The 24,397-nt window shown below is 45.8% G+C and overlaps 2 protein-coding genes and 1 long non-coding RNA gene across 4 annotated transcripts in view; 1 reads left to right on the plus strand and 2 right to left on the minus strand.

Moving 5' to 3' along the window:
• Positions 1-6,728, minus strand: part of CAPN2 (calpain 2, (m/II) large subunit) — a gene marked incomplete at its 5' end in the record, with an annotated part of 28,040 nt that extends 21,312 nt beyond the window's left edge. Inside the window, 2 exons of the mRNA XM_014950464.1 lie at positions 5,574-5,643; positions 6,591-6,728. Coding sequence (XP_014805950.1) covers positions 5,574-5,643; positions 6,591-6,728 — 208 coding nt within the window. The remainder of the gene's footprint in view (positions 1-5,573; positions 5,644-6,590) is intronic.
• Positions 6,729-6,796: 68 nt separating this feature from the next.
• On the minus strand, positions 6,797-22,842 carry LOC106893061. Its single transcript, XR_001412989.1, has 3 exons — positions 22,771-22,842; positions 7,715-7,899; positions 6,797-6,925 (listed from the first exon to the last, which is right to left on the minus strand). It is a non-coding gene; the product is annotated as an uncharacterized LOC106893061 (long non-coding RNA).
• The window catches only part of CAPN8 (calpain 8), a 28,504-nt gene continuing 16,533 nt past the window's right edge, over positions 12,427-24,397 (plus strand). The window contains exons 1-5 of one of the 2 annotated variants that reach the window (XM_014950657.1): positions 12,427-12,795; positions 14,826-14,895; positions 22,734-22,852; positions 23,569-23,702; positions 24,013-24,181. In XM_014950657.1, coding sequence (XP_014806143.1) covers positions 12,559-12,795; positions 14,826-14,895; positions 22,734-22,852; positions 23,569-23,702; positions 24,013-24,181 — 729 coding nt within the window. In that variant the 5' untranslated portion in view covers positions 12,427-12,558. The remainder of the gene's footprint in view (positions 12,796-14,825; positions 14,896-22,733; positions 22,853-23,568; positions 23,703-24,012; positions 24,182-24,397) is intronic. The other variant, XM_014950656.1, reaches the window with a different exon arrangement.

The raw sequence follows: 24,397 nt of genomic DNA on the forward strand, positions 1-24,397 counted from the left end.
CCTTAGAGCCCCTTACAATACCTGAAGGAAGCCTACAAGAAAGCTGGGGAGGGACTGTTTGCAAGGGCACATAGCAATAGGATGAGGGGCAATGGTTTTAAACTAGAGCAGGGTAGGTTTAGATCAGACATTAAGAAGTTCTTTACAATGCAGGCGGTGAGACATTGGAACATGTTGCCTGGAGAGGTTGTGGAAGCCCCATCCCTGGAGACATTCAAGGTCAGGCTTGATGAGGGTCTGAGCAATCTGATCTAGTTAAAGATGTCCCTGCTTACTGCAGGGGGTTGGACTAGATGACCTTTAAAGGTCCCTTCTCACCCACCACATTCTATGATTCTATGAAATTAGACAAACCCAGAAAGGGAGCAACTCGGCCTGCTCAGCACTGCTGTGCTAGTCCCAAGGCACAGCAGAGTAAAACCATCCAGCTCTTGGCCTCTGTAACAAAGCTGCCAATGGAGCTGAAGGCACTTTGTGCACGCTCTGTTGGGTGGGTGGAAACTGCTGGAGGCACGTCCTACGCCCTTTGTTCGCAGTCAGCTGGGGAGGTATTTTTCCCTCTCTGTTGCTCAACCTGCAGCATGAACCAGAATTCAAATTGCACAGCCTTACTCCACCAGGCAAACCTAACTGCTCCAAGACGACCCCCAGAGCATTATGACACTGGTGTTACTACCCTCAGAAAAACTCTGCTGACTTAAATTAGTAGCAAGTCAGGCTCAAAGAACAGCTGTCCCACCACTCTTCTGAAGAAACATTACCATTTCTATTCCATAAACAAGGCAGGGGCTGGGCAGGCAGAGAGCAACAGAGAAAGAATAGGTGAACAACTTCACATGACCACAGTAGCTCAGGAAACCTTGGTCAAGAAGCTGGTCAGGCTTCTAGATTAAGAGCATATACCCTTTAATGGTATAATATATCTTTGAGTCAGATTTCCCCTATAGACAAGAAGCACTGAAGTTCAAGGAGGAGAAACTCCTCCCACAGGACCTCTAAGCCCATAAGCAGAATTTAAAACGGACTTCCTTTACTTTCTGGCTGTCCCATCAAGGCAGACATGAAAGAAACAGCAGGTTTTGTTGTAAAGTCTCTCTGTTGAACTTTACACTGGGCTCTAAAGAGAATTTGGAGGCAGACAAACAGAGATCTTAACTCAGACAACTCTGGGCAAAGTCGTCTTGAGGTTAAAAGGCAGATGCACTCCACCAGGCAAACCTAACCGCTCCAAGATGACCCCCAGAGCATTATGACACTGGTGTTACTACCCTCAGAAAAACTCTGCTGACTTAAATTAGTAGCAAGTCAGGCTCAAAGAACAGCTGTCCCACCACTCTTCTGAAGAAATATTACCATTTCTATTCTATAAACAAGGCAGGGGCTGGGCAGGAAGAGAGCAACAGAGAAAGAATAGGTGAACAACTTCACATGACCACAGTAGCTCAGGAAACCTTGGTCAAGAAGCTGGTCAGGCTTCTAGATTAAGAGCATATACCCTTTAATGGTATAATATATCTTTGAGTCAGATTTCCCCTATAGACAAGACATATACCCTTCAATACATCTTTGAGTCAGATTTCCCCTATAGACAAGAAGCACTGAAGTTCAAGGAGGAGAAACTCCTCCCACAGGACCTCTAAGCCCATAAGCAGAATTTAAAAAGGACTTCCTTTACTTTCTGCCTGTCCCATCAAGGCAGACATGAAAGAAACAGCAGGTTTTGTTGTAAAGTCTCTCTGTTGAACTTTACACTGGGTTCTAAAGAGAATTTGGAGGCAGACAAACATAGATCTTAACTCAGACAACTCTGGGCAAAGTCGTCTTGAGGTTAAAAGGCAGATGCGGCATATATGGGAGATACACCACCCTTTGGTTTCCACATTGAAAAGTGCCATCTCTACCCTTCTGAACAGTCATCACTAAAAGTAGACCTGATAATTCAAAGCCTGGATGAAAACAGATCTTGTGATAACACCTGGAGTTTTAGCCTGCACTAAGTAAGCCTGAGCAGGGTCTTTACCAAAGAGTCTTAACTATAAGGATGGTACTTCTGTAAAGCTCTTAACACCGACTTTGCTTTGATAGAGGAAGAAAGTCCAAGAGGAGGCTAATGAGCAGGTTCTTTATATGGAGACTTTCAAAGGTTCTGCTAACAAGGCTCAGTTAACCAGGGAGAAGTTTTGTAAATGCATAATACAACAGGCAGAACAAAGTTACCAGAAAAGGGGATTTTATCAGGCTGTGACTTTATATCTATTAACAAGAAATACTATTTTTTTCTGTCATGCTTCCTTTTTGCTGCTCTCAATGTTCTACTTCTTATTTCTATATATCCGTCTCTATATTTACCTAATCTGCAACTATAAACAAGAGTGCTACAAAAAGAAAAAAAAAAAAAAAGTAATTGCAAGGCAAGCATAAGTAGCCAGAAGGACTTAAAATTGACCATTCTGGAGAGCAAAGACTAGCAAAACATCCCCATGCAGTGCCTGGAGGGCTGCAAGCTGAAGGCAGCTCCTCTGGTCACTGCACAGCCCATGTAAGAGCATGGGGTCAAAGGAAAAATGAGCCAATCACAGACACATCATTATTTTTAAACACTCATAGCTATAGATGAACAATATATTTACTATGGAACTGTGGGAAGTTTTCTGGTTGGAAACATGAGGCTGTGGCCACCTACTTACAGCACCGTGGTCGCCCGCCTGGGAAAACCACGCATCTAAATTTCTACATCAGCCTACCCAACTGATTATTTTTCTCCCGCATTATTATTTCAGGAGGAGACACCTTTGTCTAACAGCAGAGGAGAGATACTGCCCTGTGTACGCCCCAGTGTTGTGATACCATAGTGACATCCCCTCCAAAGAAGGCGGTGAAGGGTGAATAAGTTTCCTCTCCGCCACAGCTTCGGTTCCTCCCCTCTGCTGTACTGAGTCACCACATCCCATGTGCCGCCATCCTGAGCCAAATGCCATCATTGATCAGCTCTGATACTGCAAAACCAACTCCAAATACCCGCCTTTAAAACCTCCTCCTAAAAAGCACCAAGAACAGAGTAAAGGATAACCCAAAGCCCAAGGGGCAGAACAACCTTTTCTGTGCTGACGATCAGCTATGCCTCTCACGCATCGCCGCATCCAGGTCAAAAGCAATGAAAGGAATTTCTAGGCTGCATCTGGCCCACAGACCAAAGACTCCTGGGCTAAAAGGGACATCTGTACCACCGCTCAACAGCCAAGCTGCTCGGTTACACATCCCCTGCCAAGAACCCTGGTGCAGCAGCAACATCCAAGATGTTCTGAATGACTGAGCAACAGTGATGAAACTCCACGTGCGCACAGATCCGTTCCTTTGTGATCAAGCCTTTTTGGGGGATAAATAAGCCTACAAAAGCTTCCTATGGAAAAAAGCAGTGTAACAAAAAGTACAGGTTTCCAAGAACACCTGACATCTTCCACTGCATTGTCCTCTGTAACATCCTAAAATCACAGAATCACAAAATCACAGAATCTTCTAGGTTGGAAGGGACCTTAAAGATCATCTTGTCCAACCGTCAACCTAACTTTGACAAAAATAGACACCCGCACAACAAACAAAAAGCATCACCATCACTAAACCATACCATCCCAGAAATGTGATGGGACATCAGTGTCAGCACACAAAGTTCAAGTAAATGGAAGCTTAAGTAAACATATCGATAAAAATGCTAGTGTCAGATGAGGCAGTGGTGAAAAAGAAAAGAAAGCATTTGTATAGCCCATCTGATAGCTTCATTGTGTGAAAAAGCAGAGATTCAATACAGGCTCTTAGTAAGTCAATGGCTATACAGAGAAAAGACCAATAGCATCTAATTTCTAATCAGCCACTAAACTGTCACACAATACCAAAATCCTGCCCAGATTCATAAGAAGACAGCAGGGTGAGTCATGGCAGTACTTAGTCATGGTGAAAACAGTAACACAACCAAGAACACTAACAATCTCCTATTTAAATTTTGTTTTAGGAGGTGAAATGATACCAGCTATGAGTCAGTTCATATTCTTTGGTTGTACAACAATACGATACAACCCCACAGGAACATCTGACTGGTCCAAGGGCTGTTAAGGCAACAGATGCTTTCCTCAACTTAAAACATGGTTTTGCATTAGCAACAGCAACTCCACAACTTGAAAATGAAGTTACATATCTTTCATTCCAGTGCTCTTGCTGTCACAACATCTGGATAGAAAAGCTGGAAGCCTGCAGAAGGCAGAAAGCAACCAAGTGCCTCCAGAAATCAGCATCTCTACAAAATGCCAGATGTTGAAATGGCATGACAATAACTCTCATTTCAAGTTGGACAACTCCTTAGATGCAAAGTTTCGCAATAAAAAAAAACAACACACAGAGGACAGATGCCTGGCACGTGTGTTAAGGCACTGGGATAGGCTTCACGCTAAAATAGTCGTGGTGGGAGATGATATTGGGCAGAGAGAGAACGCATGAAGGAAGCTGGTGACATGCCAAGGATGTCACCAATGACACAACAGAGCCTAATCCACGCCACAGACGACATTGGGACATAAGAAGAACTAAATTTACAACCTAAGTTATTGTCAGGGATTTTTCACCTGAATTGTATCTAGTTGTTAAAGTGCTAACCTTCTGAATAACTTCTGAAACAAACACAAGCACAAAATATGTGAAATAAGCATCCCTCTCCGTTATATTTTTGGATGCAAAAATGCAAATAGCAGCAGCAGGACTAGAAATGAAGAAGCCGCAGCGTGGCTAATATTATGCCAGCAAAAAGCAAACAAACAGAACTTCGTTCCTTTGCCAGCCCCGCTGCAAAAGCACAACACACGGCACGTATTAGTCATGTTTCCCTCCACAGAGAGCTTTCCCTCTCAGTCACGCTATCAGTCTCATCTGAAACCTTCTCCCTGCAGTTATGGAATAAATCGGAGCCTCACTGCTTCCACCCCAGCCTATTTCCTCTCGCAGCCCCACAGCTTCCTCCTCGCCGCCTAAAATCCCTTCTGGCAGGCAAGAGGCTTCCAGACCGGGGTAGCCAGGTTAAGCCTTCCACTTCTCACTGTTCCCAGAGAATTCCCTGCAGCTCCTGAGGGTCCTCCAGAGTGGCTGACCGAGGGGCTGCCACCCCACAAACCAAGTGGCAGCCATGGCAAAAGCAGAGGGCTCCCAGGCTGGTCCACCCCTCCTGAAATACCCCCAGGTTTTTTTTTTGGTGAGTAGCAGGGACTCCCCACCCCGCCATATAATTTGTTTTCTCCATACTACACCTTTCCAGGTTCCACATATATGAACAGGAAAGGCAGCCATCAGAAGAGCCATCAGGAAACCAGCCTGTGCCACCCCTGCTTGGTGCACGCAGCAAGGCTGTGCTCAGTGGCCAAACACACATGGTCCCCACTTGCAGCTGCCAAGGAAATGCAAGGAAGATCTGATCTGATATGGAGAGGGGTGGTAGGATGCAAAAGGATGTATTTATAGAGTGAGTTAGTGTAAACCATGGTGTCCTGGGGCAGCACCCACATGGAAGACTCAGCTTTCCGCCTCTGCCTTACCTAAGGCCCCTTGGCAGATGTCTGTGCGAGTGGCTCCACCGGCTATGAACTGGGGGCTGGAACACAGCTCCTGGGAACAAAACAAGCCTGAGATTACATATACTGCTGGTAAGGGCAGGAACAAGGCAGATTTAAACAAGTGACTGGCCACAGCAGAACACCACCACAGAGATGGAGCGGGTCAGGAATGAGTGCGGGGCACCAGACACACCAAGCGTGGTGAGAACAGGAGCTGGTGACCAAAGCTGGTGGGCAGCCATCTCACTTCACAGTATGTGCCAGGAGGTCCACTGCATTTTTACACACGTGCACGCACCGTTCCACTATTACCTCCCCGTGACTGACTACGTTGGGGTCTTTCAGAGTTGCCTACACACCCCGGAGTCCCTCTGGCCTGATGGCTCCTGTGGCCAGACAGGGGCTGCTTCGGTAGCCAGAGGTGCACGTTGAGCAAGGGGTCAAAAGAAACCTCCACATCGTGGTCGGCTCATCTCTCTGCTAAGGAAAAGAGTTACCCCAAGCGACAGCCCCGAGTGCCACCCGAAACAAACCGTTTATCCACCGGAGACCCCAGGCCGGCGAGCTGAACGGCTTTTTGGCTCTTTGTTTTCCAGATGGGGCACATTACCCCGGGCCAGGGGACATCCCCAGGGCTCTGAGCGGCCGCAGCCTCACAAAAGGGGGGGGGCACCGGGATTTTTGGCAGCGCCTGGGCGGCTGCGGGAGCGGGTGTCTGCCCGGAGCCACCCATTCCCCGCTCCGACCCGCCGCCGTTGCCGGTCCCGGGGGGGCGGCCGGAGAAACGCGTCTCCGGGTGGGCCGAGGGAGGGAGGAGGGGGAGAGCAAACAGCACCCGCAGAATTAAATCAAACCCAATTTTAGGGGAGAGGAAAGGAAGAAAAACAAAAGACAAACAGTCGGGTGAAAAGGCGCGGTGGTGGCGCGGAAGGATGCTACCGGGACCGCCACCGGGAACACCCCCGGCCACCGGGAACACCCCCCCCGCCGCCTCCCTACCGTGGGTCTGCGCCAAACGACGCCCTGCGTCTTGAAGGAGCTGGGCCCCAGCTCCCGGTAACCGAGGGCGGCGGGTCCGGCGGGGAAAGAGGGGTCCTGGATCCGCCCCGGGTTGCTGGAGTCCCTCCGCACCGGGAATCACCCGCACCCCCTCCAACACCCCCCCGGTCTCCACTTCTGTTCACCGTGGACCCGGAGGGAAGCACGTCCACCCCCGCAGCTGGGCACCTCGTTGGCTTCGCACCTGCGCCAGCTCTGACGTATGCACCAATTAACAAAAAAAATCGGTAATTCCTGCGTAAAAAACCAGAAGGATCCAGGTCCAAATCTGTAAGCTTAGATTAAAAAAAAAAAAAAAAAAAACCTGGACGGAGACATGGAAGTAAAGCACGGAAATGGCTTGGATTATTTCACAAACTTTGAAAATATTGGTCTTTTGTCTGTGCCTGTTTGAAAGCAGCATTTCCTCAAGTCTTTTCCAGGGGTTGTTTGATTTATACCCCCCAAATTTTCTGCCTCAGATGTAACTTGACACTAAAAAAAAAAAAAAAAAAGTCAAAGCGAGCAAAAACCTAATATGACTTAAAAACTAATCCGCTACACTGTATTGTCGCCCCATTACAGTTCTGAATGCTGCCTGCAACCAAAATAATTAACAGTTTGATTTGCTGGTGGTGCCAAACCACAGCCATTTGGGGGTGCCACCGCTGGCACGAGTCCATCCACACCCCCCCGGTGCAGCCCAAACCGCCCGGGGAAGCACACCCTCCCCAAAAATGCAACCCTGCCAGGCCAGTGCAGGAAGAGGAGTGTCTCCGTTTTGGCAGCGAGCTGCTGCCGAGGAGGGCAGAGAGGCTGCTGCTGGCCCCCACACAGGACGGCATCCCTCCAAGGGAGAATTCAAACCATTGGGTTCATACTCGAGGTCTGACTCAGGACGTGCTGGGCGCCAGGCAGCGTTCCCCGGGCTGATGGCCCTTAGCGCTGCGCCCACTGTCTGCCTGCCTTGGAAGGAGGGGCACCTCCTTTTGTGGGTCGTACCCCAAGCCCTGGATGCACTAAACGCTTGTTTGGAGCCAACCTGAAGTTATTTTTTGGAAAATGCCTACAGAAGCATGAAATACCTGGCTGTCCCACTTGCTGAGGGGCGGTGGGAAGTTTTCCTTGGAAATTACAAATCAGAAGTTTTGCCTTGATGTACTGGGGAACACCATCCACTTGTGTGGTGGTTTTGGACTTCAGTCGTTTCCGATTCCTCTGCCAGTACTCAGCATGGGTCCTACTTACACAGTTACGTGGGAAGCCATTTCTAGTAAACAGGAAAACAAGATAAGCCCGTTCAATTCATGATGTAGCAGAGGAGGCCCTCAAAACCTTTTTTTCAGTTAGATATGAGGGTGGTATGAGGCACTCTCAGAGCAACATCTGCATAGATTGTGGCCATCTAAGGGAGTCCTGGCACTGCCTTTAAGGTTGTCCAACCCTGGCCAGGTACAGACCAACTGCACTCTGCTTTGAAGGTGTCTCCTCTTCCTTACGGGCCAGAGGGGCTCTCCTAATAAAGAGAATAATGGTATTTTTAGCAGAATATTGAGGCACATGGGAAATCAATCACACATGGAGAATTGGAAGCAGAGCAAGTAATGTTACGTGCCGCAAGTGCTCTCTGAACAGAACCGGTACATGCTGTGTGTGCTCAATTAGCTGTAGGCCATTAGCCAAGGTCTCCAGCAGGGCTGTGCTGAAGCTCTAGCAGGACACAGTATGAGACTGGAGGATGGGTTTGCTCCACTGTTTCGATTCATTAAGCACCACTGAATTATCTTGCAGGCAAGAAGGCCACCTACTGAGCCAGGAGACCAAGAGACAACAGCACCTCACCACCGGGGAGCTTAACTCACAAGGAGCCGTGTTGCATCCTGCCGTGACAGATCTGGTAGCTGTGGAGCTGCTCAGAAGGCGTTTGTTTGGCTCCACGCAGTGGTTCAAATCTGTACAGCTGCCACCCATCAGGCTTCTCCGATTTTTCAAAAGTCATGGGTAAAAGGAAACCCATGTCAGTTTAAAGCAGTGGTTTTCACCGGCCCACAAAACCGGTTTTGGTTTGTGAACTCCTCTACTTCTCCGCTTTCCAGAAGTTTAAGCTGGGTTGAAGTTTGTCATATAATCACTTTGTTTGTCTTAGTCTTCCCCCCTATATCGCCCAGATGATACCCACAGACTGTTCTGGGGTCTGCTGGCAGCACGCCGCCAGCCGCCGCTTGGACAACAGCCAGGAGAGCACAAGCATGTTATATGGCTTTTTTTGTGCAGTCAGAGTTACCAGAGTTTTCTTAGGGTCTCTGCCGTGGGCTGGGGGTTGAGACACAGCCAAAGGAAGTTCTTTTGAGTGCTACACGAGCCAGTCCTTTATTTTCTACATACTCACACAATACGCCTGTTTTCTTTAAAGAAAGGGGTGATTTCCATTTGACAGCGTAATGCTTTGAGGTAAAATAGCAGCCCCAAGAATAGTTACCCACCAGTGTCTCCCTAAATCTAGGCGACTTTAGAAAAGAAAAGGAAATCTGACTTTTTCTTAAGCTCTCTGCACACCTGCAGCTCTTCAACAAGGTCAACGACTCTCACATTTGCCAAGTAAAGTGATTTCAGCAGTTGCCACAGCAGCTGATGCTGGTTGCTAATAAGGAGCACACAGCTGCCACCACTCACAGCCTGGAGCCCCAGGTGGGAGGATGAGGTTCTCCTGCCCTATACCCAGCACTTGTGGGGAGCTTGGTGTTGCTCTGCTTTGCAGCTCTGGCTCACCTGCCCTCCACCATACACAGATATTAGGGAGATGAAGGGGAGCAACTGGCCCCAGAGGGGGAAATGGGGCCACGCACCCACTGGGCCCCTGCTCTCCTCTACAGGAGCTGCCCTGTCCCCACCAGGATTCTTCCTCCTCCTCAGGCACTGACAATTTCCTGGCTTTTACAAAAACAAATGAGTGGGATTAAGGCCAATTTCAGATCTGCTTCCCCACAGGGAAGCGGCAACCCCTCCCTTCCAAGCATTTAGATAAATATATTGCATCCTCTGGAAGAATAACCTTAAAGACAAACATTTAGGGCCTTTCATAGTGTGACATTTCACTGCTCATGCTAGTCTGCCTATTAGTAGTCACCCCGTTTTCACAGTAATAGCGTGGATAGGAGCTCATACTTCTAGGACAGGAGAAGGCAAGCTAATCCCTTTCACACTGGAGGGTCTACAAAACAGTTAAGCAGCTTTAATTCTTATTAGCAAAGTGCTACAGTATGGGAGAGCCATTTCATTTCCCTCTAATGCACTACAGTAGTAAAGTATCTAGAAACATTAGCTAATTGGCTGTTATTTTCTCCTAAAGATTTCCACAGATATGGAACAGTTTTGATTTCATGGGTTTTGCACGGTCTTCTTTGAAACAAAGATGCATATTTATTCTGTTCTTCCCCATTTCTCTCACCCTCCTGCTATGGACAAAGGAAAGAGAGAAAGGAAAACAGGAAGAGCCAGACAAAAATACACAAATCCCTGAAGGAACAGAAATCAGAATAATTTTAATATTTTTTTTTTTCTGCTTACTGTTTCTCTGGGCATTAATGTCCCTTCAGCAGCAGTTTTTGAGAGTCACAGGGAACCTGAAAACTTTTCTCCCCATAACGTAACTGTCAGCTCTTACTGTAGTCAACTGTACTATCATCTTTTCCTCTGCTTTATATCCTCTAGGTGGTGCTTGTGTATCACTTTCTACACAAAATAAATCATGCTGCTGCTAATCAAGCTTGGAAATTGATTTAAAGTGCTGTGCTACAGATCACTAGGAGCAGAGCATTGTGGTGGACACGCTGGATGGTTTCCTGGTCCAAGCCTTTGCCAGAAAAACATGGTTGTCCTCAGCTTCTTCCCAATGTAAGATACAGGACAAAAAAAACCAAAAACAACTGTGGCACATTCTACTGGAATTTATGAAGATTAAGATCTGATTGTATTTCCTCTGTATTGAACCTTAACACGCTGGTGATGCACGAGACTTTACTGCTTCAGTGCCTGCTCGTGTCCAGTGGCAACTGGAGGTAGAGAGCACACAGCATATCAAGTGTATGTCTAAAAAAAATATGGGAAACAAAAGATTCCTAATCAAAATGGCATTTCCCAAATGCCAGAGCACCATGCTCTTCCATCAACAGCATTGCCAAAGCTTGCAGCTTACAGCAAATACAGGGTTGGTGCAGGGAGGGAAAGAAACCAGTATTCTGCCTCATGAGCAGAGAAAGCGGGTACCTCTGAATGCATCTATTTGTCAGAAAAAAAAAAATTAAAATATTAAAAAAATCAACCTTGGAAAGAAAAAACCCTTTATTACTCCACTTTGATTCAGTGCACACACTCCTGGAAGTACCAAAATGTACCAGAGACTAAATTCTCACCATCCTTCTCCTTTTCTCAATTTCAACAGTATTAATTTAATTTTTACATAACCCATGTAGTAACTCCCTCAGCCCAGCCTTCTCCACCTATGACCACCTGGAACCAACCAAGTCATTTCATTTCCTCTTTCACCTTCATGCTCCTCAAATATTTGCAGACGAGGAGCCTGACTGGCCTCTGTTTGGACTCCTTATCTCAACAGGTTTCAGTCCTTAAAAAGAATTCTCTCTTCCCTTCCCCACACCTTCTGTCTAAACTTCCCAAGGGGTAGTCATCAAACACACTCTCCAGCAAACAGAGTCACTGTTTACCCAGCTCCCAGCTGGACACGCACTGGGCTTTGCCAGGGAAACCTTGATATTCAATGGGAGGACAGCAGGGAGCAGCTGTGCTCCATATGAAATTCCTCCTGCTGCTGTTCTTGAACCTAGACATTCGTGGCCACCTTGCTGAGGAGGTGTGCACCCCTGTGTTGCTACAAAATGGGGGTACCAGGGTAGGAACTTGGAGATTTTCTACTACAAGAACAGGAGCCACTATTTTTTAAGGTCTTAAAAAGCCTTCTGCCCCTCAGGCTTGCTTTGGGTTTTGCTTGTTATTTTTATGTGCAGGAAGCACCACCAAAAGACCATAAATAAGATGGCTAACTTCTCATCAGCTGAGATAAGACCCTGTTTTTATAGAAGGTACAGTGACTTTTGCCCAAGGCCACACTGGAGATGGGATACAGGGCTACCAGCTTGCCTCCTAATTGGCAATATAATTTTCTGCTTTTTTGTCCTGGATCATGGTCCTGGATTGTATCCTTGTCCTCTGCAGGTCATACAGCCAAATGGCCATTACTAGCTCTGTCAAGTTCACACCTTTTACTGCTAATAAATTAATTCATAGAAGTCCCACTGTTTCAATATACCAAAGACAATTTTCTTTTTTTTTTTAAAAAAAGGACATTTAAGCCAGAAGTGGGTTCAATTTTTCAATATTTTCATGATTTAAAACTCACTGACTTCTCCATAGCCAGTTGAGCTGTCGCATCAGATACCCAGCCCCAGGATTTGTGGCTGCTCAACTCTCCAAAAGTCTAGAACCAGATCTCAGGAGGAAGGAAAGGAGTTTTAAACCCTCTTCACCTAGATTTTTAAAGCACTGGTCCTCAAGCCGGACACTGAACAGACAACACAATTACTTTCCATGTGTAAACAGGCATGTCTGCACAACCACTGTTTTCCCTCGCTCCTTGTTAAAAGAGAGGGAATTGTATTTTAACAAGGGGCAGCTAGAAAGCAAATAGCGTGGGAGCAGCACAAGGCAGTGCCCATGGTCCAAGCCCACACCGGCATCTGTCGGGTCCATCTCGGGTACATATTTGTCTTCTGGTGCCTCCTCCTCCCTCCAGGGCTGGTGGAACGTGTAGGGCAACCCCTCCGGCTCCACCCGAGCCTGTTACCTGCCTTTTTCCAGTTCCTCCTGGCCAGGAGGTAGGACAGAGCTGTGCCGTGCCAGAGAGCGAGCCAGAATGTCCAGGGTCGCAACAAGGCTCTGCCAGGAAAGGGCGGCCGCGGAGGGGCTGGGATCCAAGAGGAACGCTGTCAAGTATTTGAATCAGGACTACGAAGCCCTGAAGCAGCGTTGCCTGCAGGCTGGCACCCTGTTCAAGGATGAGGAGTTCCCAGCCTGTCCTTCTGCGCTTGGCTACCGGGACCTGGGACCGTATTCCTTCAAAACCCAGGGGATAATCTGGAAGCGCCCCACGGTAAGAGTGCTTTATAATTGCCTGTTTTACTGGGTTCGGGTGTCATCAAAGCTCAGCTGAACATCCACACTACATCAGTGGTGAGCCTGAATACCCACTGGTCATGGACATTTTGGGTTTTTCTTCTGTCTTGCTGTACCTCCACAGTTAGCAGAAACAAGGTTGCAAGGGGGCAGGAATAAAAAAAAATAATCAGCATTTAAGCTCTTTATAAAGCAAGGAATCCTATAACTGCTTCATGGGAACTTGCTTCCTCCCTCTTCATCCCAGTTCCACAGAGCTACAGCTGCAGGGTACAATCTGGAGATGGCTGCAAAAGCCCCACACGTACCTAGACAGAGCCCAGGCCACCCTAGGACCTACTGACCATCACTTGTAATGGTACCTACACAGTGGCCCTGCCACCACACACCCCAGGAAATCAGTTTAATACTTCAATAAAACCCCCTACCTCTCTTCCAGCTGCCTTCAACAGTTAAAGAGCAACTGATTGGAATAGTTATTACCCAAATATATATATTCTATAAATGGCCTTTCATTTTAAAATGGGCAGTTTCATCAGGAAAGATGATATGCTGATTTTTTTTTTTTTTTTTTATAGGCAGTTTCATCAGGAAAGATGAGATGCTGATTTTTTTTTTTTTTTAAAACCACAAAATCAGGGCTTCAGAGATTTTTCTGCACTTTCATTTTTCAGACATTTTTTCTGTCCCTACTTTGCTCCTCCTTTGTCATTTTGCGTCTCCTTATAACATCAAGGAGACAGAAAAAAGGGGAAGGAAGGAAAACCACTCCGAACAACTTATCTTCCTCTGATGGGGGAAAGGAAAATGATGGAAGAAGGGAAAATTTCAAGGCTTAGATTTTTATTTTCTCACCTGAAAAGTGAGAAACAGAAACTTGCAGGTTTAGTAACTCCAAGTTTCTACCCCTGCAACCCCATTTGTCCACCAGCACTTGGCTCTGGCACCTGGATGTGTAATAAGTATTATGGAAGCATCTCTTGGCTGGGAGAAGATCGGCCTTAGAAAAACTCATTAAATTGTACTAGGGTTCCTCACGCAAGAACAACACTGCAGAGACAGTCACAAGCATAGCATTAGATTTTTATTTTCTCACCTGAAAAGTGAGAAACAGAAACTTGCAGGTTTAGTAACTCCAAGTTTCTACCCCTGCAACCCCATTTGTCCACCAGCACTTGGCTCTGGCACCTGGATGTGTAATAAGTATTATGGAAGCATCTCTTGGCTGGGAGAAGATCGGCCTTAGAAAAACTCATTAAATTGTACTAGGGTTCCTCACGCAAGAACAACACTGCAGAGACAGTCACAAGCATAGCGTGGTGAAGAAAGGCTGAGCTCCATCAGAATGAAATGGGGTAGCTCTGCCTGACAGAGACCTCCCAGCACTCAGCAGAGACATGAGCAGCTTATGGGCACTTCATCCACGAGTCCTGGGACCCACTGGCTTATCCATGTCCAGTTCTGGGCCCCCCAGTTCAAGAAGGACAAGGAATTTGTCCAGTGAGTCCAGCAGAGGCTACAAAGATCAAGGGGATAGAGCATCTCTCTGATGAGAGGAACTTGTCCAATGAGTCCAGCAGAGGCTACAAAGATCAAGGGGATAGAGCATCTCTCTGATGAGAAAAGACTGAGAGACCTGGGTCTGTTTATCCTGGATAAGAGAAGACTGAGAGGGGACCTCATCAATGCTGAGCAATATGTAAAGGGTGGGTGTCAAGAGGTCAGGCTCTTCTCAGCCGTGTGAAAATTCTCACTAATATCACTGACACTCAAGTAGCAAAGGGCTTCAGGATTTGCCTCAAAAAAAATACATGCAATCTTGGATTTAATAAGGCAACATTGTTCTTACACCATGTTAATCAGACAGAGGACAAAGGATATTATTTTTTAAGAAATGTTGAAAGTGTTTAATATTTTTTTGAACATTGAAACAAGGAACAAGAAATGAGAACTTTTCAATTCAGCCAGAAAGGGTGATGCATACTTTGAAAATGTGTTTTTTTTCAGGAGTTATGTGCCAACCCTCAGTTTATAATTGGAGGAGCTACTCGAACAGATGTCTGCCAAGGAGAGCTGGGTACGTACAGCGCTTCTGAATTTTGTTTTGGCAGAAGGAAAAAAATAAGTTGAAGCTTCATTTAAAAATTCCTCAGATATACACAGATATTGGCTGTCTCCCAGACATAGTTTGGGGAGAGGCAGATACCCGAGGAGAGGGTCAGGCACCAGCATTGAGCCACTGAGACAGAGCTTACATGGGCTTGCAAGAGCTACGTCAAGCCTGGGAGACACCAAAATGTCTCCTGGAGGTAGGGAGCTAATTATCCCTTGGTGGAGCAGAAGACAGGATTGTTTTTCACCTCTTGAAACAGAGCTGGACACTAACAAAATCTTAAGAGCACTTGCCCTGAAGAAAGAGGATAGGCTTCATGCCCATCCCAGCAAGAGTGGCTCCAGAGACTCAGGGGACAAGGGACACCAGGAAAGTTTCACCCTGTAGCCAAGTCATTAGGGACTTTTCTTTGGGAGGCAGAGCAAGTTCCAGCCTCAGTTTCTCACAGAACAAATAGACAACCACCAAGGAGCGGAGCAGGAGCTGGTTTGGGACAGGGGCTGGGAGTTTGATGGGCTATTCCAACCCAAGCAGCATGGCCCACCTCCTTGCAGGCATGAGTTAGAAACAAGGACCACATCATAAAAAAAATAAAATGAACAAAGCATGTAAGCTTTGTAATACCATCCACGGTGAGCAAATTGTTCCAAGCCCTGAGTGCCTCTCATGCTTGTCCAGCTTTTGGTGTAGAGCTGGGACAGGAGCGAGCTCTGCAAACATGGCCAAAAAACCACGGCCAGCTCCCCAGATTAGGGCTCGATGCTGATGAGGCGTCTCTCAGCGCTCATCTTCTCCTGGAGATCCACCACAGTAGAAACTTTCTTACCCACTTTTCTCCAATGCTTGATGATGTCTAAATGGAGCTCCTCTGTGAGCATCCAGAAGGGAGCTGCAGGGGGGCCTTTGTACCCCTTGGAATAGCTGCTGCAGCAGATGCCTCGCTGATAAGATCCAGCTCCAGAAGACAGCAGCAGCCGCCTCTCCTGACTACATATTGAGGTGAGAAGGCTGAAGCTCTTGTAATGAGAATTTGATAGATTAGACACAGAGAAACCAGCTTCTTCCCTCCTGCGCAGCTTACCGCAGTACTCCTGACCTCACTGCTCTCCCAGCCCATCCGTTGTGCAAATGAGATTCAAACAATTTCTGCAAGTCATTGGCAATAAATAATACCATTGCTGGTCCTGTAAACACAGCACCATTACAACAATCACTAAAAAAATTCCCTGGTGTGTGGGCCCGTGCTCCAAATGCTAAAAATAAGATGCCCAATCATACACTTGCTCCAGGATATTTATTTGGTGGATGCTGGAACAGAGTATGGGGAAATCACTTACTGTATTTTAGGAGAATGGTTCAGATAAGTAATAAAAGCGACATTTCTTGTCATCTCCAATTTGGGGAGATTCTATAATAGCATAAAAAAAAATAAAATCATATGCCTGAAGTAAAACCTCATTTTCCTTGACAGTTTACAAGCTTAAGGACTGAAGAATATTACCTGCTCTTAAACTAGAAGAGGTCAATGCATTATTTGTGTTAAGCCTAGAAACTGAATGCAAATACCCTGAGCCCCTTTTTGTTTCTGTCACCCCCTGAATGTCTCTGTGGAGTCCCAGTGCTTTGTGCTAAATGGGCTTTCATTAGAGCAGTGCCAAAATCCATCAACTAGTGTTAACAACAGAACTGGACCCAAAAAACCTCCTGTGAATCTGGAGACAGTGCCTGCCTCTTGGCTTTCCCAAGCCAGCCTTTGGTGGGCAGGACCCCAAGTGCTAGTCTTGGAAGCTACCCCTAAAACTAGAAGAAAAGCCCCAAAATCTGATTCTGCTTTTGCTAAAAGCTTCCTTTTCTCTTTCTCTCTCTCTCAAAAAAAAAAAAAAAAAAAGATAAAATAATAAAAAATAATCCAATTTGTTTCTACAAGGCTTCTTACAGTTGCTTCTACACACACTGACCCTTCACAAATATAAACTTCAGAACACAGGCATGGGACTTCCCTTCTAGCCTTCAGGTATTTGCTTTACATCTCTGAGGCATATAATGCTTTTTTGGTATTTGATCCAATACCTTGAATATCAAAGCCCTTGTTGCTAAAGCCCTCATGTAAAACACTTCTGTTGAAACAGACCCTGATTACATATTTACATAAGCCATGTATGTGACCTGTTAACAAGCCCTTTAGGGAAACAGAGCCGATTTTTAATAATCTTCTCTGACATGTTTCTTTTCTTTTAAAAAAATAACACTGCAGGTCTGGGTTTATATGAACAAAAGGAGCAGGGAAACCCAGAGTTAGTCTCACTCCATTAAACTTATTTCTTTGACAACAGCGTAAGCTAGATGAATATCAGCTTGGGAAGTTTGATGGGAACTTGAAAGACTTGAAATATTTTAAACGCTCTTTGAACCATATCTGTTTGATAGCCTAGTAACAACTTGAAATGCAGTCACATAGTCTTAGTTATTAAAGGTGACTTATGAAGTTTTCTTGCAGCTATCTGAATAAGTTAACCCCAGAAGTGTTTGCAGAAAGTCTTAGGAAGCAAGTGGCATCAATTTAATTTAAATAATATAAAACGTACTCAAAGCCTCTCAGTTTAAAATTAGCTTTCCAGATCCACACTGCTCATATTCATGGGGTGCCTTTTGTTCTGGAGGCTCAGAGGGTACTCCAGGCCCTGCAGGTCCCTGCCCAGCTGGAGAAGTCCCCTGAAGCCAATGCAGATATACCAGTTCCCACCAGCTAAGGAGCCCATCCCACGCACTCTTTGTGCCTGTCTCACCTAATGGCAGATTTGAGAAGATTACGAGTTGATTGAGAGCTAACCAAAGCCTGGCAGCTCTGAGATAAATCTGATCTCTGTTGAGGGAGCCTTTGGAGCTCCTGTAGGCACAAGAGCGGTTAATAGTACTGGGTTTGTTCACTTATCTTGCTATAGACATTAATACATGGCCCTTCTAATGTTCAGTACCATGGGCCCAAGTGTATTGGAGATCCTCGTTCTAGCAGATAGATCCCTAGATCTCAAAAAATACATTCACTGACAACTCTGAGACCTCAAAGAGAAGAAAGCCTGTTCTTTTGCCTTTCCGTACACAGCTGCAGAGATTAAATCATTTCCACAGAAAACTTTAGGAAGCCTTCTTTAGAAATCTCAAAGCAGGAACAGCCTGCACTGCTAGAAACGATAAAGCTAGCGGGTCAGTGCTTCCTTGATGTCTGGTAGGATGCCCCGGGTTCTACAAGCTCTGAAGAAGGGCTTCCAGCAGAGACTGAAGCTGAGAGTCAAATCTGCTTGACAAACCAGGAGGCAAGAGCCACAGCGTTGTATTTGGATCCCTCCTGAGCACCAGGCGTTGCTGAAATAGCAACAAGCCAGAGAGCAGCCAGGACAGAAATGCCTCTGTACTGCCCAGTTAGATCTTGGGCTTTCAGTTTAAACTCCCCATCACTAGGTCAATGAAGAGTTTAGATGCTCTGCGTCTAGACACTTTGATGATAGCTCGACAGAAACTGAGCACAGCTCTGTAGCAACTGAAACTAATCAAATTTCTCATTTATTTTATGGCCTCTGCGAGTGCAGCGTGCTTGGGTAAACACCATCAATACAGAGGAGTCGCTCAGCTCCCGGGTCACCGAGGATTCTGTATTCTCTGCAGCAATTCGATTATCTCTGTAAACCAGGAGGTGCCTGCCTAGCACTGAGAACATGAGCCATCTCAGTACATCTGTGAGCAGAGACTGATTTTATTTCAAGAACACTAATAGTCAAAGTAATTTTCCAAGATCATACAGATATATATATATATATATATATGCGCACACACAGAGCTAGCCCAGCTAGATTTCACGTTTACCCTTTCCACCACAAACTCAAGGTCAGAATTGTTTTATTTCACATTAAAATAAAAACCACTAAAACCTAATTGGACTTTACCAACATTACAAATTAAGAATCAAGCTGGCTTCTTTCTAATACATCCAGAGGCAGAGGTGAACACTGCAATTGGCACTTCTCTGAAACTTTTGTTCATGAAATACGAGGCCGAGCAGAAAGCAGCGTACGTGCCTGTAGATTCAGCCTTGCAGGGCTAATGCTGAGAATACTATTTATTTATTCATTTATATAAGCTAAAAGGCTGTATTCATTTATATAAGCTAAAAGGCTGTATTCATTTATATAAGCTAAAAGGCTGAAACTTCAAATGCATGTAGCAAGCAGAAATGCTTTCTGATATTGCCATTTTACCGACTATAACTGTATTGGAAATACATTCTAATTAAATATTTAATTCATTGGCCATCAGCCTCATTTCCTCTCCCTCCAAAAAATTGCTTTTTAGGAAGGGAATGAAATAGTTTCCTCATTGTGTGAGAGACAACTTTTAACCTGCAGCTGAATCAGGACAAGATTTTGGGGTCCCACCCAAACTACCTTTCTCGGGAGCTTGTGCTGCAGGCACAGCCACAAACAGAACTCTGAAATTTGCTGCCAGCAAAATGATGTTGAACTTTGAGAAAAGGAACAGGTACTGTCAACTTACACTTTTTTAGAACTAGTAACATATTACCCAATAGGGCTGAGAAACTTTGTTGATGGGCCAGGACCCCATTGTGGCGTACAAGAGGATCAGACATAACCTGTCCAGTTTAGGGTCCATCCTGGAAGCTCCTGGTTATGGACAGATTCCTGCATCCTCTTTAATTTGACTGAAAGCCAATATCACAGGAACCTGATATGTAACATGTTGCTTATAAACAAAGATGGCCCCAAACTACCTGCATCTGGGCACCTCATGCAAACCTTCCTTTTTTTCAAGTTACTGCACAACAGCCAAATTCCCAGATGGTTCCTTTTGGAGTGCACAGTTAATATTTGTTCAGCCACAAGCTTAGCCAAAGATACTAGGCCCCCAAGTAAGGTTTGGGGATGGTACCCTGCATTGCTCAAGGCAAGCATAGCTATTTTTAAGGCCAGGTTCACCACTGCAATTCTTCCAACACAATTCTTTCCACATGTGCTTTAGGCAGACTTGTCCCTAACGCCTCCCCAGGAGGTTAGATTGTACAGTTGCATTTGCAGGAGCCAGAAGTGCCAATGCCACTCACTCTCCCAGATGCTAAGAAGTTAATTTGTACCGTAAGATAGCTGTAAAGGATTTCACGCTGCATTTGGCATCTTATGGGGATGAGATTCTGAAATTGTTTAGTTCTGAGTCAGGGAAATAAATAACATATTTAAGGAAACCCCTCTCATTTCACTGATTCTTCTGCCTAATTGTGCATCAAACATGTACCATCCTCAACAAAGCCCAGAGTAGTTTCCCCTTCACTGGCTGTAAAAACCTGTCTTGGACCAGGAAAGGGAAACCCTTCCTGATGCTATACATTGGGAGAGCACCAACTCATCGCTGCTACTGCTGACCTTCTCTTGTCTCACCAGGGGTGGAGGCACACAACACAACAGGGACACCAGGACCCCCACCCTTCTCAGAAATAATCTGTGGGGTTTCACAGCATATCAAAAACAGCCAAGACAGCAAGAAAACCTGAGACACTTGAAAAAAATGAAAGCTTCAGTTCTAACTTCATAAGGCTTTTCATTTTCCTCCTCATTCCCCAGACTTATCACCATTATTTCTAGCTCTCCAAGCAAAAGCCATAACAGCATAGGGCATACACCTGTACCAATGAAAGCCTCAAAGAAACAGATACAAAGCGGGTTTGAGTGTTGTCAGCCTCATTTTTTCCTGCATCTACGTTTTCTCAGAAGAAGAAGTTCTCAAAGCCCTTTGTCCCCCCATTGCCTTGCACTCTCCCAGTTTTGCTTATTTCATACATAGATACCTAAGGCTGGAAGCAACCATCCAGGCCAGTAAGCTGAGCTCTCTCCCACAGAACGCAAATTAATTTGTAAAAGAGCTAGGTTTAAGGTGAGCTTGAGAAGGTCTTTGCTCAAAGCTGATCTAGAGACTAAGGCTTTTGGACTTTTTCTTCTGTATGCACAGCAGCAACTTCTTCCTATTTCCAGTTTAAACATCTCACAACCCTTATATTGTAATTTATCTGCTCTTCTGCAAGGGAAATCTTACCTTTGAGGCGAGAGCTCTTGGCTCAAACAGCTTTTCTGCAGAGTAGCATTTAACCTGCCTCCCACTTCCTCTTCAAGCTTCACTTGTGTAGGATAAACAGGACAAGCCTTTGTTAACCTCTTCTCCTAAGAAACACGGGTGGATGGGGAGAAGCAGGTAATCCAGCCATTTCCTACCCTCTTTCAGCTTGAATGCTTTTTGCTGAATATGGTAGCCAGGGCATCACAGAGCACCTGGGGGAAAGCTTAAGCAGCATCTCACCTACTAACACTGGGTTTTCGCTCCTCATGGGAACCACCTGGGCTGGCACACTGGGTGGAGCACACTTTTGCACCCATACCAGGTCAGCCAGCTGAGGTGGTTACAGGTCATCACACCGGGGGTACTTCGTTATAGGTGTTTCTCCTGACGCTGCCTAACTGGGATCAGCTGTTTCTTGCACCAGGCAAGTCCCAGTGTCTCACCTTTACAATTATATCCATCATGGCACTAAAACATAAAGCCCAGGTCAACATAAAAGAGTTAGCTGCTGCTCTAAGGTGTTAAATCGCACTACAGATGAAACTCTTTGCTCAGTCTATCTGTTAGCTTATTTCCACCAAAGTCGGAGCTATTATGCCAATTCCTTCTGCAGAGGATGCACCTGCACAAAGAAACGTGTCTTGGCACAGGAAATTCACAGGGAACCAGGAAAGTGTCAGTGCCTTCAGAGCAGCTTTGTTTTCCTAGGCTTTCTTCACACCTCAGAAATAACACAGGACCACAGAAGTTCTTCCTACTGTTTGCAGTTATGCAAATGCTGCGAGAAACCTGTGAGTCACTGAGTTTCCCAGGGGCTCCACCTTCAGCGTGAGAGAGGCTTCCACTCCCCCAGCCTCCAACGAGCAAGCAATTAACCCAGCAAGCCTCTTGAGCTGTGTGACACGCAGTAAGGGCTCGGCACATCCATCCTTTCCAGGATAAGGAGTGGGCCAGAGAAAGGGCTCACCTCCTTGCAGAATTTCTAGGATACTTCAGCTTCCGTTAGATTTAGACTTGTGAGCAAATCTGTAGCAATAGCCCCAAGCACTGGTTCAACTTCAGGCCTTCAAAGAAAGGGCTAAGAAGGAACAGCCCCTGAAATGTTCCTGCTATCCATAATTTTCTCCGTAAGATAGGGATGGAAATCCTACCACCTTTCTCTCAGCCTGGAGCTTTTTTCCTCTTCTGGATGCCTCCTAAGCCCTTGCCTCTCCCAGGTGTGGTGGCTCGGGTCTAGTCAAAATTATCACAGGTCATTAACTCTGTACTGCCCAGCCAGGCTTTGCAAGCCACGTACCCCGTACCCCAAATGCCTTCTATCTGACTGTGTTCTTGGTCTCCTGAGGGCATTAGCAATCTTAGATAAAGCAGCCAGCTTTCACAGCTTCATTAAAAAATCCAAATAGCAAAGTCCAAAATAAACCATTGAAATTACTGCCATGATCAGCCTCAGAAGCCCCAAGATAACTCTGTGGTCTGGGTGAGTGGAAAATGAGCAAAAGAGATAAATAACACAACAAAACAAGAGTTGATTGCTGAATCAGTACCGAGCCTGGCAGGACCTTAGAAAGCACTTAATGTTGGTATTGTAGTCTGGGTGGGAGTGTGACATAGTGGTGTAAGGATCAGCTGGGCAAAACCCTGTTTATTAACGAACTTTTCTGCCTTGTAACATGTGTTTTTAGGTGATTGCTGGCTACTAGCTGCCATTGCATCTCTCACCTTGAATCCAGATGTTCTGTACCGCGTTGTTCCTGAGGATCAGAATTTCCAGAAGGACTATGCTGGGATCTTTCATTTCCAGGTACCTGTAAGATCAAGGTATCGAGAATAAGAGGAAAATTCTAGTAGTTAATTAAAAGCAGCTATTTTTGCATTTGTCACAGGCTAAATATTAAAGAATTACAGTGTGTAAGTGAAATTGGTAAGGGGAAGGGGGGAAGAAAAGAAGAACAGAGTTAAATAACATTAAATGACACTTGCTTTCAGAAGGGACTGAGCGTTCCCCATTTGGGTGACCTCTCTTTGCAGCATTTTTACAGAGTTATCAGGATTTTTTTTTCCCAATGGGTTGGGCCTTAAAAGAGTAAACAAGAAAAGACTTCAGATTATGATGTCTTTGCACTAGCTTTCTGTGCTCACTACCATGTAAGCTCTGCATAGAGCACTGACAGTGTTCCAGATGTTATGTACAAGAAGTCGCTGTTAATATCAGCAAAACTATCAGCAAAACTTTAATATGGCATCAAGAAGCCTGCTCAGTGCTTCACAGGGATGGGAAGAGTTTGCCTCTGTTACAAGGGAGAGAAGTCCAACATGGGAATGAAAACTTATAGTGACTTATCCCAGGGGAACTGATGACAGGTGAAGGGGTAGTGGCAAGATGGCAGAAGATGGCAGTGCAGAGCTATTATGGGCCCACCAGCCCTCATCATCTTTTCCTTTCTTCTGAAGATGGCAGTGCAGAGCTATTATGGGCTCACCAGCCCTCATCATCTTTTCCTTTCTTCTTTTCATCAGTTCTGGCAGTACGGGGAGTGGGTGGACGTCGTGGTGGACGACCGACTGCCCACCAAGAACGGGAAGCTGGTCTTTGTGCACTCGGAGGAAGGCAATGAGTTCTGGAGCGCGCTGCTGGAGAAGGCCTATGCCAAGTATGGTGGCTAAGCAGGAAGCAGCACTCTTGGGTGTGCAGGAGTTGACTGCCCAGGTGGTTGTGGTGTAGGACACAAAGCACTTCACTCAAATGCAGCTTCAGTTCCACCCATTATTTAGCTTCTTCTGGGTCCATAAAGGGTACATAAAGCCAACTGCCTGTTTCAAGGGGCTCTACTTCTGCAGCCCCAGGTCACACTGATGGTCAGACGGACCACGGGATACCAAATTATGAACCCCTCTTTCTGCAGTGCCAATGCTTACAAGTGGCAATGGCCCCTTAAATAGCTGTTGTCATCTCCCCCACAGGCTGAACGGTTCTTATGAAGCTCTCACAGGAGGGTCCACTATGGAAGGCTTTGAGGATTTTACTGGAGGCATCTCTGAGTCTTATGAGCTGCGGAGGGCTCCTTCAAACCTGTACCAAATCATCCAGAAGGCTCTGAGAGCTGGATCATTGCTTGGCTGTTCCATTGATGTAAGACAATATTGCTTCTTTACTCTCCCATTCTCAGGGCTCTGGTCCATACTGTAACAAAAGCTTCCTATGAAGGTCTGAATTAGAAGCAAACTACAATTAGTGAGAAACTTTCATTGATTTTAATTACAAGAAAACTTTGGGTGAGGTTCTAAATAACCAACTCTCATCCTGCCTCATGTTTTACAAGACAGCCTGTGGTAATACTTTGAGCTA

The sequence above is a fragment of the Calidris pugnax genome, unplaced genomic scaffold, assembly GCF_001431845.1.
Source record: "Calidris pugnax isolate Ruff unplaced genomic scaffold, ASM143184v1 scaffold24, whole genome shotgun sequence".
Classification (NCBI taxonomy): Eukaryota; Metazoa; Chordata; class Aves; order Charadriiformes; family Scolopacidae; genus Calidris; species Calidris pugnax.